This window comes from Orbicella faveolata, unplaced genomic scaffold (assembly GCF_042242905.1).
Source record: "Orbicella faveolata isolate gen_17 unplaced genomic scaffold, um_ofav_v1 contig_25, whole genome shotgun sequence".
In the NCBI taxonomy this organism is placed as follows: domain Eukaryota; kingdom Metazoa; phylum Cnidaria; class Anthozoa; order Scleractinia; family Merulinidae; genus Orbicella; species Orbicella faveolata.
Genome location: NW_028301553.1, coordinates 29,050,589 through 29,067,500, shown reverse-complemented (window position 1 = coordinate 29,067,500; position 16,912 = coordinate 29,050,589). Strand labels below are relative to the sequence as shown.

Sequence of the window (16,912 nt, the reverse complement as noted above, 5' to 3'; positions counted from 1 at the left end):
TGTGCTGTATTTCTTATATAAATAGACAGATGCTGTTGCTAGGAACTAGGAGTCAGGAGCCAGATTATAAAATGAGGAATTTGAAATGCTTTGGTCTGCTGAACTTCAGTTTGACGAACGTTTTGATCCAAATTAAATTTCCTTTGATTTCCCAAGGAAGTTGAATGACAGACTTTTTGTTCAAATTACGACCTGATTTAAGTACCTCGTGACTGAGTATGAGGAGCTTTGAGGCGCGAAAAAATGTTATGCAAATTACCTGGTGCACATTGAATGTGCTTCAAAGCCAAGGTTTGACACCTCTCGGTCAGAGTTTGATGCAACTCTTAAACATTTTCATTGTGTCTAGATACCCGGCAGTCGGGAAGTGTTTTCAAAAAACTACATATTCGGAGGTCTGAAATTATTATAGAAATTCCACGAAATAACTCATTCAATTCTTCTTAGAATAGCAGACCTTTGTTAAGAAATGTCAAGCGATTTCAAGTATCATTTTGGCTTTGTAGATGAAGAAATTGTCTAGCTTGGGCATACTACAGCAACTCGATGTCTCGACACTTAGAAAATATCCTTGTTCTGACTCCGTAGTCAACTCTCATAGACTAAAGTCCACACAAATTACAGTTGAAATCCTCTGAGAGTACTAGGTATTTGTTCAGAAATGCCAAGTGATTCTAAATAATGTTTTGGAGTTTGTAGTGGACACTTTTACAAATTAGCTCTAACATTACCAGTTAATGCGAAAATATTTACCACGAAATTTAAAGGCTAATATAAATATTTTTGAGTCTACGGAAACTGGCCTCGTCACGCAACTTATCAACCAATCGTAATTAATACAGGGTCTTCTTCACTGGCATGGACTTTGACACTATGATATATCTGTCAGTAAAACCTCGGTTGTTGATGAAAAATGTTGATTTTAGTAAAAGACAGAGGTTGAAACCAAGTAAGGTATATATAAAGTGATAGCGTCGAACGCACTCATAATATTTGATTACTACTGGTTACAGTCCTAAAAATAGAATGACACCGGAAAGGGTTGACTCTGTGTTATAGTAGTGATGGAGGCTGCAGGGGGATGGACTCCTGGCACTGATCACGCCCTTTTTACTTAATAAAAGGTACAACATCCCAAGGTAGATTTTCGCCTTAGCTTAGACAATGTAGAGCTATTGGCTGTCGAAACTACGAGAACCATAAAAGCGCCTAATTACAGCTTTGGAAAGGTTGTAATGTTCGTTTTTGGGTCCCGTTCCGGAAGTGGTCTGTCGGACAATGAAATCGATCCAGAGTTGCGGCCAGATTTAAAGACTATAGAAAAGTAGGTCGGTATCTTGAAATTCATGTTCTTATATTTTCTTACTAGCAGTTCAGCTACCATTTTTGTGGAGTTATTTTGAATAAAAAGACATTATTACAAAAGAGCGTACTTCCTTCGTATTTAAAAATACCCTTAGCGAGACCAAACTACTCTGATATGCGGCTGAAGCGTACCAAAAAGGTACGATTAGGTATTTACCTTACCCAAATTCGGCCAAGTGACCATGATATCTTAGCCACACCAGGACAGTGACTTGATATAGCAGGATATCCGGAAAGTAGGTACCGCTTCTGATTGGCTAATTGAGAATATGGTTACAGTAAATACTGAAATTGGACTGTACCGTACTAACCACTACAGCGTGAAGTAACTTAGTTATTGCCTACAGTACAGTTCAGATTGCGTCTACTATCTTTAAGTATCTGTATGTATCTAAAATGGCATTAAGTAATTAAAATCAATGTCTTCTTTTATTATTCTCCCCTTATTTTATCTTAGTGGTCGTAATATGCAGAAACGATAATAATGTCCACTATATCTTTAATCTTAAATTAATTGTCGTTATTGTTTTCTGATTAATCTAGTTATATGTACAAGCGATTCATGGCTCGCCTAGATTAGCACTTGCTATCCGCGGTACAAATAACATGTAATTTTAAAATGAAGGAAAATAAAGATTTATTTATTGTTGTTGTTCACTTTCATTGCTCATTGACAGTGTAACGCATCAGTCCCAAATCGAAAGTCAGGGGGTCCAACAAGCACTCCAGAAACCATAAACACTCCGTCCCGTAAAGTTCTGACCGTGATCGTATGGTAGCCTGGGTTCACTCTTGTTGCGATTGTATCATACCGATCCAGTTTTGAGTTTGAGTCGGTCTTAATAGCTTTGTCTTTGTTGTTATCCAGCCATATCTCAGCCTGGCCTCTGCTATAGAACCTACTTAAAACTATCACCGATCGTGTTCTTCGGGAACTATTTACAGCAATCATTGGAACATAGATCTTCAGCTGAAGGGTGCTGAAGCTTTTCGACGCACACCACCCTCCCTGAGAATCGGTACGAAGCTCTTTGGACACACTCTTAGCATTCATGTTTTTTCCGCGCACTTGAAAACACGATGAAAAGCTTCTGTTGTTTATAACTTCAAGTTGAAGACTTGGATGGTGAAGATTTTTAAAAGCATTTGGCGTTTTCCCAGTCCAGCACAAAGGCTTTTTCAAAGCTCCGCTTTCACGTTCGATAAGCAAGAACTTCGGTAAAGCAGAACTTCCATGTTCTCCATCCACATTATAGACGTCATTGATAAGTTCTTGTGTAACGCTCCTCACATGTTTAATCATCAGGGAAGCAACTACAGCATGCGCCTTGAGGCCAATATGGTTACCATCGGACCCAGTCATGTTTGTTAAAATTATTTTCCACTGACTTGTTTCGTCCTTGCGACAAAATACCTCCTTTAAACTGAACGACGTAATCTGATAATGGCGAGCAAGCTGTGTTTGTCCAAAAGTCTCTAGGTTTCTGCACGTTGGATTAAGCGGCTTGTCCTTGTAGCCCACATTACCTATCAGATTAATATAAAATAGCGCGGGTTCTGAATGATACTTAAGCACTTGACGAGTTAACTGCTCCAAATGTTTCGCTGTCCGAAATCTGCAGTCGTTCGTTGAGATTTCTATTAACACAATATCGATTTTCTCACCTTCTACAATGAACGTTTTGTAGCAAAACGCAAAGAAAGGGCTTCCGGTGGCTCCGATTGATAACTGAATCTCTTTCACGAAGGACTTGATCGCTTTGCCAAAGGTGTTGTTCCACCATTTCGCGAACACTTTAAAATATAATCCATCCAAGCTATTCTCGTCAAGTCCTAATTTTCCGCCAGCGCTGTTAGAGCCTCCAATGACCAAAAGATTGATGTCTTCACCTCTTAAAGCTTTCTTGAGAACGTTCTTTAAGCGAGTAAGATTACCAGCCTGAATTGCTCTTGACATCAAAGCGTCGTCAAAGCCAATACTAGACAACTGTTCTTCCTTCAGTGCATTTTGTACTCGCTGTAGCACCTTAAAAGAAACATTCTTGTTCATATTGTTCATACTAATATCGCCGGCATCCGTCAATCTCTCATGAGTATCTCCGACGATACTAATGTAGTAATAAGATAAAATAACAGACATGACGACAAACCAGCAAACCGTATACAAATAAGACATCCGCATGTTAGCGAGGATTTATACGTGTCCACCGAGCAGAAGCTTTCGGTTTTCAAACTTACCCTGTTCTTTTACAATGCTTAACGATGTTATAGCCTTGCAAATAAAGCTTGCTGTCTGGTTGTCGCGTAGGGCGAGCCAAACGTGACAACAGTGCGTTGAGGTCAAAATCGGGTATCGAGTTTCAGAGAGAGATTCGGAAATCACTTCATGATCAGGCGGTGTTGGACACGGTTCACGTGACAGTATTCGACCAATCATATGTCGTCTCAGCCGGAGCAATGGCGGACACATTTTTCGTTGCGAAGTAGGTTGTAGGAGTGTGTTGTGGGAGTAGGTTGTCGTTTCTCGACCGATTTCTGCACTCATCATGAGAATCAAACGAACCTTTTCTAGGAGCTGCTAGTGTAATATCTAGACCAGTTATATGCCAAGCCTCAAGTGCAGGTAAGCAATTTTTGCATCAGAACTAGTCAATGGAAATCATGCTGTGTTGAAAACGTTTGTTTACCACACGCGCTTGACATGGATATTCTTTTGGTCGTTTGCAGGATAACAAGGATCAGTATTGTGAATTTTTTTTGTGTGAAACTTTAGTTCGAGAGTTGAACTTTAAGAAAAGTCCGGCGGGCCCAGGCGGGCCCCGCCGTTTTAACGGCCAAAATCGGACTTGAAGTTGGGGCATTTTCCTTGATTTGTCATATGTTCGCGGTATTTCGCGGGAGTGATTGTGTGGCTCGGCTTGTTCCCTTTACATCTTAATGTTTTCTTGTTATGTTTTTGTTTTTTGTTTTTTTTGTTTGTTTTTTTTGTAGTGCGTATGTCATCCGTTTGTTTGGCCGATGTTCAAGAGTTTTGGATCCTGCTTTGGATGCTAGTCCATTAAAGATATCATCTCATTTACAGTGAATTTTCACTATCATGATCACTGCCTGTCTTGAATTGTTATCTCTTACACAAGTTTACTACTCTTGGATCGGATGTTATTGATCAGTCATCTATGGCTGATTATTTTTGATCTCCCACTTCTTTACGCTTGTTTTCCTTTGAATGTTGGTAGTAGTGGGAGACTATACATCAATAAAATTAATAACAAGTGTTTCATGTGTATAGTTACGCATAATTGTCAACCCACCTGGAGAAGAACGAGCCAATGTGTTTGAAGCACATGCTGAATTACCCTCTGGTATTTTTAAAGACTATGGGCTTGGAATTAACTTTGCTATATTTCCCAAGAACTAAATTTATCCACTTACACTGAAGTGATCTAACAAGGAAAGCTACAGCCTGCTGCTGTTTAGGATATCAAATTTAGAATGGAATAGACCAAAACAGAATACATAATAACATAAAGCAAGTGACTACTTAGAAAGCTGCATGGCAATCCCAAGTTTTAAGAGCTACTGCAAGTGTTCAATATAGTGCATCTGCTTGTATTTTAAAATGTTGTTACAATTTAGTTATCTCAGTCAAAACATCTCACTATAGATGATCTAGGATACAGCTACATGCTAGATTATTCTGAATTCAGTTGGTCACAGTCATTACGAGTCAACAGGAGCAAGTGCTGTGGAGACTGTTTTTGGCAAAATATTTAACAGCTAATGTAGGAAATGTCAATATCGGTACATGATCACTGTGTTGTTGACCACAGGACTTGCGGTAAATAATAAATTTTAAACTGATAGATATTTCAAATAACCTGCATAGTACTGTTCTGGGTAAGAAGCTCCCTTTAGTTTACACAAGTTACATTGAACCTTAAACTTCAGCAGAGTTGTGATATGAGGACATGCAATGAAGGCACAGGACCATGAGCAATTCAGTCATTGCTAATTGACTGTGCCTATCATTCACAGTCTTCCAGTTTACTAATTTGTAAGTGAACTTAATGTTGGCTGCTGTTTCCAGAATATGGTTTTCGTGCTATTTTGCTGGTTTTTTGTTGTGCTTGTCAGTACCTTGCAAATATTCAGTTTAAAAAGCATACTTTGGAATTGAATTATTATTTGCAAGTAAATGTAAGTCAGTTTTTTTTTTTCACATCTCCCATCTGCAATCTTAGCTGCAACCACTTTAAATAGCATGAGGTATATTATTTGTCTAAAGCATTCATTTCATGTAACTCAACCAAGCTTTCTTTCCATTGAGCCGGATTTCCCTTTGACATGGCCTCACATGTACTGAGAACCCAGGAATGGACACTTGGAGCAGATACAAGTTACATCCAACACCTAAGCACTAGGCGAAGAGAAATCTCAAACTCTCATCAGTTTGAACATGGATATTGACAGTGGCAATGTCTGAGGCAAAGTCATTTGGAGACCTTTTACTTTAAACACATTCAAGGAACTAGTTGAACAAGACCAAAATTGTGTTATCCCATTGTCTACAAAATAGATCCACACAGTACATATTTAATCTTGGATTTGTAAGTTGAACAAGAATTTGCTGGAAGTGTGATCTGGTACAGGGGACGAATACAATTACTTTTTACCACTTACATTAAAGCAAAACATACCCTACTTCTCCCATTAAGCTTCTAGTTTTTTAATTCCATTTATTGCAAATCATTTTTGTTATTTTGAAAGAGCCATAGCTCATTAGCAAGTTATTTATGATTCCTTTTGGTTAATCAGGAATTACAGCGGGCGAAACTCGATTAATCAAACTTTACACAAGTTTTCAAGGACAAAACATTGCTTTGATTTCGAATTATTCAACCCTTCTTCGTAGGTTTTACTTCTCAGCTCTCTTATCGTCGAACGAAAACATAATATCTGTCAACAACCATGTTGTTGGCCAGCGATACACTGATACACTTCACACACAAGGCGAGATATTTATGTAAAACAATAAAAATGCAAGCAAGATATAAATTCCCAACCATATTTATTCGTTGTAATAATGGGTAAAAAGTTAATGGTAATGTTTTGAGAAATAGGTGTTGGGTCATTCGAAATATAATATTGGAATATTTTAGGTGTTTAAAAAATGTTGCCTTTTTTTACCGTTGTTGATGTGTACGCAGGTGCTACGTTTCCTAGGAACTAGTTCTTCAGTGAAATATGTGTAAATTACTTGACCGTTGTTAAACTGGAAATGGTGCCATGTAATCTAACTATTTTGAAAATGTAGTGTCTACTCCAATAATTTGTAGCCAATTCTTGGTAGGATGCCTTGGTACATTCATGTTCTGCGAGCACCGTTGCCGCACTGCATGTTTTCGGTTTAGCTGCGTTGTCCAGCAACTCGTTTGTTTACTCGCGGGTGTCGATCGAGAAAATGAAGTAAAAATTGAAATCTGGATTTTGGAAGCGCTCTTTTTGGAATTAGTCGCGTTAGACTCCTTAACTTATTTTCAGTCTCCTGTCCAATTTTTCAGTCAAACCTTGCCCTTTTTACTGACCTTTTCAAGGAGTTTGATAACGATGTTTAAATTAATTTATTCCTAATTTACACTTCTACCCAAATAAAGAAAAGATTCCTAACAATAGCAGCGGCACCTCATTAGAGGATGTTTGTACCAAGAGCACGTCCAGTTAATGAGATGGATAGTTTTAACTGGAAATCCCGCCCACGAAGCTGGGAGGTTCCAAACCTATTTCTTGTAACACGTATGTTGTATGAAATATTTAACAACAACTTTTATCTTTTAACTTAGTGTTATCCTAAACTTTTAATCGGTAAGAACGAAGATTGTAACTTTTATATTGCTCACGTTACCTTATTTAGGTCAACCACTTAAGGATAGTCGGTTAAAATGAAGGTAGAAAACGTTTTAGTCAACCTCGATAACCTCGAAGGAAAATATGCTAAGTAGCTTGGTGCGCAGTCGCAATAGAACCTTATTTGAACTGCGCATGACATTACGTTAGCCTAATTGACAGATTGACATTGATTTGATGGATGACGTGGTTGTCCCTTTAAAAGGAACGTGACGAGTTAGCTCCTAGTAGTTGTAGTAATTGCTGTAACCAGTCAAGAGCAACAAGTAAGAGAACGTTGTGAGTATTGTACCCAAGACATCAATAGTGGAAATAAAAAGAGAAGCAACCAAACAAAGAGTGTTGGAGTGATCAGCTAATTTCCCCAAAGGTCGCTTCAACATTTAAGAAGGATAGTGCCGAAGGTAGGTTCAATTCCGGCAAGTTAAGATCGAATTCGAAGAGACCAGAAAAGGAAATAATTTATCTTTCAACCGTGAAGATTCGACGAACCGCGAAGCTTCGATTCCTAAAATCATCTGTTTAGCACTGAAAATGGTGGCTTTGTAAATCGACCAGAAGTCATCTACAGCTATTACTTGGCGTGCGGAACATTTCATGTGGATATCACTCCAGATTTCTTTCAGCATCGGATGCGAGCGAACCTCCTATAAGTTATATTTCCACATCACCATCAGCGCGCGGATATGGGACGCCAGAACTGTCTTATGATACTTTTTTTATTATATTGGGTGGTTATGTCATTATATTGAGTAGTTATGTTATTATATTCGGTGATTAACTCATTATACTCGGTGCTTATTCCATTATACTCGGTGCTTATGTCTTTATATGCGGTGCTGTCTTCATTATATTCGGTGCTTATTCCATTATATTCGGTGCTTTCTTCGTTATATTCGGTGCTTCTTTCATTATATTCGGTGCTGTCTTTGTTATATTCGGTGCTTTCTTCGTTATATTCGGTTCTAACTTTGTTTGGTGTTTTCTTCATTATTACGGGTACTAACACTATTATATTCGGTGCTCTCTTCCTTATATTCGGTGCAAAGGCCATTATATTCGGTACTTCCTTGTTCGGTGCTTACTTCATTATATTCGGTGCTTACTTCATTATATTCGGTGCTTACTTCATTATATTCGGTGCTTACTTCATTATATTCGGTGCTTACTTCATTATATTCGGTGCTTACTTCATTATATTCGGTGCTTACTTCATTATATTCGGTGCTTACTTCATTATATTCGGTGCTTACTTCATTATATTCGGTGCTTACTTCATTATATTCGGTGCTTACTTCATTATATTCGGTGCTTTCTTCGATATGATCGTCACCAGTCTTCGCAAGGGGTCGTACAATTTGGAGGTAGTCTAGGGAAAGCCGGGAAAAACGGGTGTCACGAAAACTCAGACCCCGGAACCTCAGACCCCGAAAACTCAGACCCCTCGAAATTAAAAACTCAATTGTTATTACCTGAATTGCTCTATGGCCACAATGGGGCGAGATGTTTATCTTCTCCGGTTTATGTTGTCGCGTCGATCGAACGGTGAAACACAAATATTGAACTTCTCAGGTTTATCGCTGTCGCGTCGGTCAAACAGTGAAGAACTAACAAGGTTTAGAACAGCAGCCGACACTGCTTTTCAAAACAGACCTTTTTTATGCAATCGTATGCAACAAAAAAATGTGTTGTTCTCTGAAACATACTCGTTTGATCGCAATCTGCTTTTTGACTTTATGTGCGTTGCGTGACTGTCGGCACGTAAAAAGTCAACACGTAAAAAGTCAACACGTAAAAAGTCAACACGTAAAAAGCACGTGAAGGTCGAACCGATTGAACCGCCATGTCTGGTCTCGAAATGTGAGTGAACGAAAATTGAAATGAAGAATACAAAAGCAAAAACCGACACAACGTAGAATGATTTTTTGAAGGTGTACTATATTTCGGCTGGCCAAACCAGCCTTCTTCAGGTACAATGGAAGATTTTACATTGGTGCGTGTTTTTATGTAGCCGATATTTACGTAATACCGGACTACGCAAAAGTAATTGATCGTGTAAATTGAAGATAAGCATACGGTAAAATAAAATAACATGATAAAAGAACATAATAAAAAAAACAAATGGAAACAATTAATATGTTTCTTCGCGGATGTTCAGACCATTAGGATCAATTGTTCTGCCTTTTTGAATTAAAAAAGCTTCCCTGGCCTTACGGATAGAGTCTCGGTTAGAAACGATTTTTTCGATGGGGATTAATTGCATGTCGTTAGCAGTGTGGTTAGGAGAGGACAGGAAATGTTCGGCGGCTGTAGTAGGTTTAGATTTGTTGTTAGGGTTATCTATGGTACGGCGGTGTTCATTAAATCGGTCTTTTAATCGTCGTTTCGTCTCTCCTATGTATTGTAAATTACAGCGGTTACATTGAATCATGTAGATGAGGTTTTAAGTGTCACAGGTCAGGTTGGATTTTATGGCGCGCGTTTCCCCGGTAGAAAAGAAGGTATATGTAGTAAGTACGTGAGAAATGTAGGGACAAGTAGCACAGTTTTTGCCACAACGGAAAGAACCAGAAGTTGTGTCGGTTTTTGCTTTTGTATTCTTCATTTTATATGTAAAGCCGATTAGATCACTATTGATCCAACGTATACCAGCAGGATCATCGTTCCGGTTGCTTGCTTAAACATTTTATAGAAAACTGAAAACTGGCGCGAAGGCCCCACCACGAGGCAGATTTAATAATTAACTAATCCAAGCGGTATGAAAAAAAAAAAAAAGAAAAAAAAGAAAAAAAAAAAGAAAAGAAATAGAAGTGTTTGGTTTGAAACTTACTGCTTCCTGTAAGAAATATTCACTATTCCCGTTATAAGTTGGAACGCAAACATGGCTATCTTCTAAATTTTGTTAATTTCTGCGGGTTGCGTGCCGACAGTCACATAACGCACATAAAGTCAAAAGCAGATTGCGATCAAACGAGTATGTTTCAGAGAACAACACATTTTTTTGTTGCATACGATTGCATAAAAAAGGTCTGTTTTGAAAAGCAGTGTCGGCTGCTGTTCTAAACCTTGTTAGTTCTTCACTGTTTGACCGACGCGACAGCGATAAACCTGAGAAGTTCAATATTTGTGTTTCACCGTTCGATCGACGCGACAACATAAACCGGAGAAGATAAACATCTCGCCCCATTGTGGCCATAGAGCAATTCAGGTAATAACAATTGAGTTTTTAATTTCGAGGGGTCTGAGTTTTCGGGGTCTGAGGTTTCGGGGTCTGAGTTTTCGTGACACCCGTTTTTCCCGGCTTTCCCTAGACTACCTCAAAATTGTACGACCCCTTGCGAAGACTGGTGACGATCATATCGAAGAAAGCACCGAATATAATGAAGTAAGCACCGAATATAATGAAGTAAGCACCGAATATAATGAAGTAAGCACCGAACAAGGAAGTACCGAATATAATGGCCTTTGCACCGAATATAAGGAAGAGAGCACCGAATATAAGGAAGAGAGCACCGAATATAATAGTGTTAGTACCCGTAATAATGAAGAAAACACCAAACAAAGTTAGAACCGAATATAACGAAGAAAGCACCGAATATAACAAAGACAGCACCGAATATAATGAAAGAAGCACCGAATATAACGAAGAAAGCACCGAATATAATGGAATAAGCACCGAATATAATGAAGACAGCACCGCATATAAAGACATAAGCACCGAGTATAATGGAATAAGCACCGAGTATAATGAGTTAATCACCGAATATAATAACATAACTACTCAATATAATGACATAACCACCCAATATAATAAAAAAAGGATCATAAGACAGTTCTGGCGTTCCATACGCGGAGATGTTTGCAGTTCAGCGATCAGATGAAAATCAGCTTCAGGGAAAATTTCTCCCGGCATGCTTTGCGAGTCGTGTCCAACACCGCCTGTAAATTACCCATCGAAAATTAAAAACTATTAGTCGAGAAAACGACTGATGTAGCAAGATGCTAAGAAATCAACATTAATTAACCGTTGAGAATGAGAAATCCCCCATTCGAATATCGATTAGTTTTTTCTGAGCCGGTGAGCCACAGCCGGCCAGCGGAGTGTATTTGGTGGGATTTCGCTTAGTCCGTCTTGCGTGACCCGAACCACTTCTTGCTCCCAGGATTTCGCGCGGCCATTTAATTTTTCTCACGGTTTTCTTTCGACGGCGGAGTAAGCGAAAGAGGGACTACTCGTTGTTCACTATCTGTATCACAACTTTCAACATTTAACTGCTTGCCTGCCTGCCTAAAATTTAAAAGTGAATTGAAAGAAAAATTAAATACATAAACTAAAAATAGAAATTTAAGAAATAATACTAATATATGAACTGAATGGAGTGCAATTTGGTCCGAAATCATACGCGTGATTTCGAAATCGAACGCTCGTTCGATTTGAAATCGCAAGTATGATTTCAGACCAAAATTGCGCAACGCGAAGTTCAGTTGCCACTTTATTAGATGCATTTTGAAATCGCATAATTTCATCGCCTTAAATTTTAAATTTTTGGTGTATTGTTCCAGTAGCCGGTTTGTTTAAAAAGCGGAACCGGAAACGCCTTTACGTCTCATTTAGTATGCAAAACGATGTCATGTGACGAAAACTCATTCGAAAAAGTCATAACGAAAATAGTCTACTTCAGGTATAAAAGTTCAATTCTCGTCGCCTAAATCAATTATGGAAGGCCTTCCTTTCTTCTGTGGTTGAGGCTGAGACTTTTCATTGTCTTTGGAGAAGGAATTTGAAGGTGCATATCCTGTGTAATTCTGCGATCGATTTCTTTTGAGTTGTGAAACTCCCTCGAGTGCACGATGTCCAGTAGATAGTACGGTTTTTTTTCTTTTCAATACCGTTCAATGGCATGATTTTAAGGGAGTCCAGCTCGTTACCATCTCCGCTTCTTTTTGTGACCTCGGCGTAGGACTCAATACTCAGGACCTGGTCAAGTTCTTGCGGCGCCATTTGTTTTAAGATATTTCCAAGATGGCGGGACTGGCACCGGCTTCGTAAGACGTTCGTTCATTCACTATTTCGTGCATTGTAGCGTATTTTGACTATGTTTATTCACAGCGACAGAGTTGAGCTCTTTTGTTGCTTCGTTTGAAACTACCAGAAACCTGGAGATATCTACCTTCTTGAGATGGCTCTGAATTTGTTGTTGTGTGGTATTCGTTTGTTTATTTTTTACTGGACTCGGTATCATACGGATCTTGAGCAGATGTTGAAGAAAAATCGCCAAAATATTCGTCAGAATGGCCACTGAAAGTTGGAAACTTCCATTAAAGTAGGTCTTCAGCCTGAAGGAGCTCATAATCGTCATTCAGAAACTGTAATTAATTAAATCCGTCATTTTTTTTTTTTTTGGAAAAAACTACAATAACAACAAAGCTTTGGCAATAATAGTTGCAAAACTCTCCACACAATGGCTTTTTGCCTTTCATTTTCCTGAAATTATATTGATTACTTTAAACTAATCTTGAAATCTGATTGGTTATTTTGTTTTACTGTCCCCATTCTCATTGGCTGAGAAAAAGATGCGATTTAGAGCAAAAAATAGTGCGATTCGTGAATAAATTGCACCACTGAGAGCCAATCAGATTGCAAGGATAACCAGTGATTTCAAAATGGATTTAATAAATGCTCAAATCGGGTGCTGATAGCCAATCACGTTCGAGAATTTTGTTATAGTTTCGATTAAAACTTAAACCGCTTGAAGTGGACCGTTCATATCGCGGTCATTTCATCCAGTCAAATGGTATTTTCGATTTTCATAGTTAGCAGTTCACTCTTAGGAAAAAAAGTAAAGAACAGTCCAGTTTTTGACTATGTCTAAAAAATGTGATAAGTCATGACTCGAACTAGAAATAATCTAATCCACCTTCGGTTTCCTTGGGCGAAAGCTGTGTTGCGTCGCAACAAATATGCTTCGCTTTCCAAAAATAAACCTTGAAATATTCAACAACGTGGTGCTTGTCAACTCCGCCTCCTAAAGTTCTCACACAATATATATAGGACTTTCCTCAAGTTGCTCCGCAACATTTTGGCACACTTGTGGTATTTGGAGGAACTTTTTTCGTTTCGAGCAACTTTTTGCATTCTGAGCAATTTCTAGTTTTCTATCAATTTTGAGAAATTGGAGCAGCTTTTTTGTGCTTAAATTGGCCTTGCTTCCATATCTTACAATGTTTCAGTGGACAATTTATGAATTTCCTGTGAAAATGGAGTCAGATCCCCCCTTCCCCCTGAGGCAGATGATAGGTGCAAGGTTCATACAGCCGGGCTGGTAGGTCAGCGCACGAAGATTCACACATGATTGAACTGACTCGAGTGTCTCAGGTGAAAAATTTTTACATGATGCGTAGTATTTACTCAAACATTTTTGGTTGTAATTGAGGACAGAGTTATTTAGCAACGCTGGTACGCCGTAAAATTGCACAAAAATGCTTAGAAATCTTACTTTGTTGTACAACTTGCATAGTTTTGCACCAGGCCAAATAAAGCATGAGAGCAACAAAATGATTTTTTTGTTTGTTTTTTGGCAGCTACTTTCGAGACACTTTCGTTACAACTTTTGACCTTTTTTAAGCAACTTTTGAGCGAATTTTTGAGAAATTGCGGGCAATTTTTCGGGAAATTTCGAGCAGGTTGTGGAAAGTCCTAAAATGATATCCATATCGTGGATTTCCACGATACACATTTAAATGATATGTGGCTTTTCCAAAACAGAAAACCTAGATCCTTATATCATTTGACCGTAACTCCGTTTTGACAAGGCATGCAAACGTCAGACAAAATAGTCTACAAGCCTAAAACTGACTACCTTTTAGAATGTTTTCTCCCGCATACTTTTGCCCGAATCATCAGCGTTTTACCCGAAAAAATTCAAACATTTTTAAAACTGGGGGTACACCTGTGATATCAATCACTTAATTCTCCACTACTGTCGCGGTAACCCTAACCCAAAGATAGCAAAAACCCAAACCCTAACCCTAACCCTAACCTCAAAGACTTATGCCGGGGGGGAATTTCAGGACATTTTTCTCACTTTTCCCATAGGAACTGAAAATCCGGAAAGGAATTTTCCCTGTCCAGCCCGTCTTTGGCGAGATTCTGAGCGCTAACCTGAAATAACCCTAGCCCTAACCGTAAGACTAAGCCTAACCTCAAAGACCTATGCCCGCGGGAATTTCAGGGCATTTTTCTCACTTTTCCCATAGAAATAGAAAATCCGAAAAGGAATTCTTCCTATCCAGCCCGATTTTGGCGAGATTCTGAACCCTAAGGCCCAGTTCAGACGCCGAACTTTCCATGAGCCGAACCAAATACATCGAATTAAGTACATGAAAAGTTCGGCGTTTGAACCAGTTAAGAACGGCTGTTTGAATTTGGAACGGCCCAGCCGTTCTTCCCGCCTAGCTCAGCCGATAATTTCGGCTTTGGAACGACTTTGATTCAGACGTCGAACTTTTCATGAGCCGAACCTAATGCATAAGTTATTATAACGTATTTTCCAAGCAGTTTTCAGTTTGCCTGAAAATCGCTGACCTTTCGATGTGATTTAGTTTAAACTAAATAAAGTTCGGCGAATTAAGTTCGACGTCTGAATCAACATGTGTACTCTTGATAATTTGGGTCGGTCCAAATTCGAATTAAGTTCGGCTTATGAAAAGTTCGGCGTCTGAACTGGGCCTAACTTCAAATAATCCTAACCCTAATATTTAAACCTAACCACAAAGGCTTATCCAGTGGAAATTTTAGGGCATTTTTCTCACCTTTCCCATGGGAATGATTAACAAATTGACGTCAGTTTTTTATGCGTCTGTCCTCTTATTGATGATAAATTGCTAACAAGATCAAGGTTTTGTTTATTCCTCGTTGAAAGCACCAATCTAGAAATTAAACGCGTCTTACGGTAGGGATACGTGTTCATGATACGAGAAAACCGTCAGTTTCAAAACAAAAATAGTAGCAAATATTTGAAAGAATTAAGAAACTAACACGTTAATCGTTATCGTGTGCCTTTACCTTCAAACATCTTTACAAACCACTTTGTGTTTCGTTTAGAGCCTTTGGACTCGGCGTTTGTCACAATATCTTCCAGGTCGTCTCCGCTCAATTCTGGAAACCTGGTTGTCTTTTCAATTTCCTCGTTTTCTAGAGCTTCTGCACAAGAGACAAGATCGGTATCTGACATATCTAGCTCATTTTCCCACTCAGCGAGACTATCGTCTGAAATACTGAAATGTTCGAGTCATTCCCGATGCTCTCAAATGATGGCGGACTCCACCGACGCCAATAATCTGGAACAAAACAAGGTCATTATATATCGGATCACGTCTAAACACACGTGAAGAAAGACTTGGGCAGGAAAAAAACGTAAGCGGACAAAACCGGGGAATGCCGATAAATCAAGTAATCCCGCAATGATTAACGAATTACACATGAACCTTCCTCTGCTTCTCCCCCTGAACCAAGTTCAGATCTACGAACTGAACTTAAAGATACCAAAGTGCCTACGAATGGATGTTGAGCGCGGCGAGAAGACGTAAATGTCTTGTTTACCCATTGAAAGCCATCACAATAAACTCTGAGCTTGCATCGAGATGCTTGTCTGGGCGTAAAGGAACGTTTGATTAATCAATCTAAACAGATCTTAAGGAATAAAAATCCAGATGATCTGGAATACTTGCCTGCGTATGTCGTTGGCAGTGGGAGCCACGTTCAGTATTATCATGCTCGGCAGTTGAAGTTATTGTGTGGAAAATATCGCACAATTACACAGCCGAGGGCAAAAAAAAAAAAAGCGCGAGGAGAAACTTAGTACATGGAGCCACAGACGACTCAAGCTCTCAATGTTATCTCTTTTTTTTTTACTTTTCTGCGAACGTTCAGCCTCAACCTCGTTCCCAGAATCTCTCATCTTACTGCCCCCTGGGGCGAGCTCCAGGGGACGGTAAGATGAGAGACCCTGGGAACGAGGTTGGCATCAATCTAAAACAGATCTTGGGAATAAAAACCCAGATGATTTGGAATACTTGTCTGAGTATGTCATTGGCAGTGGGAGACACGTGCAGTATTATTATGCTCGGCAATTGAAATTATTGTGTAGAAAATATCGCACAATTACACAGCCGAGGGCAAAAAAAAAAGAAAAAAAAAGCGCGAGGAGAAACTTAGTACATGGAGTTAAGATAGGTTGTCAGTGCTTTAGGTGACAATGCACGGCTACCAATAGCTTGCCCAATCGCTTGGCCAATGGCTCGTACACGCAATGAATCGTAAAAGTCCGTAAGTAACGACCTCCAAAAGAGGTGAGCCCACCCCCCATCCCCTGAAAATAGAGGAACTAAGGTTCAAAAGTATAATTATTCTTCCAATCAATAACCTGAATAACATACGATAAACTACGGAAGCCCCAAAGGGACATCCACTTCTTAAAAATGGTATTTTTTTTTTGTAAATGGGAGTGTGCTTTTCGAAAATGGGAGTTTGTTTTTCGAAAATGGGAGTTAGTTTTACGACAATGGGAGTTTGGTTTTCGAAAATGGGAGTTTGGTTTTCGAAAGTGGGAGTTTGGTTTTCGAAAATGGGAGCCTTGTTTTT

The 16,912-nt window shown here is 39.0% G+C and overlaps 1 protein-coding gene across 3 annotated transcripts; it reads right to left on the bottom strand.

Moving 5' to 3' along the window:
• Nucleotides 1–1,333: 1,333 nt before the first annotated feature.
• On the bottom strand, nucleotides 1,334–8,678 carry LOC110041432 (uncharacterized). Of its 3 annotated transcripts, none has more exons than XM_020746718.2 (2): nucleotides 3,031–8,678; nucleotides 1,334–2,892 (listed from the first exon to the last, which is right to left on the bottom strand). In XM_020746718.2, exons 1-2 carry the CDS (start codon nucleotides 3,545–3,547, stop codon nucleotides 2,033–2,035), a joined length of 1,377 nt encoding a protein of 458 aa, XP_020602377.2. In that variant the 5' UTR covers nucleotides 3,548–8,678; the 3' UTR covers nucleotides 1,334–2,032. The 3 variants fall into 3 exon arrangements, with proteins under 3 accessions (XP_020602377.2, XP_020602378.2, XP_089149626.1); XM_020746719.2 differs by having other exon boundaries at nucleotides 1,334–3,391; nucleotides 3,604–8,678; XM_089293500.1 differs by having other exon boundaries at nucleotides 1,334–8,678.
• Between the last annotated feature and the right edge of the window lie 8,234 nt (nucleotides 8,679–16,912).

Bases quoted from the DNA above. Each gene is read 5' to 3' on its own strand.
- LOC110041432 (XM_089293500.1), bottom strand. From the start codon at position 3,547: ATGCGGATGTCTTATTTGTATACGGTTTGCTGGTTTGTCGTCATGTCT.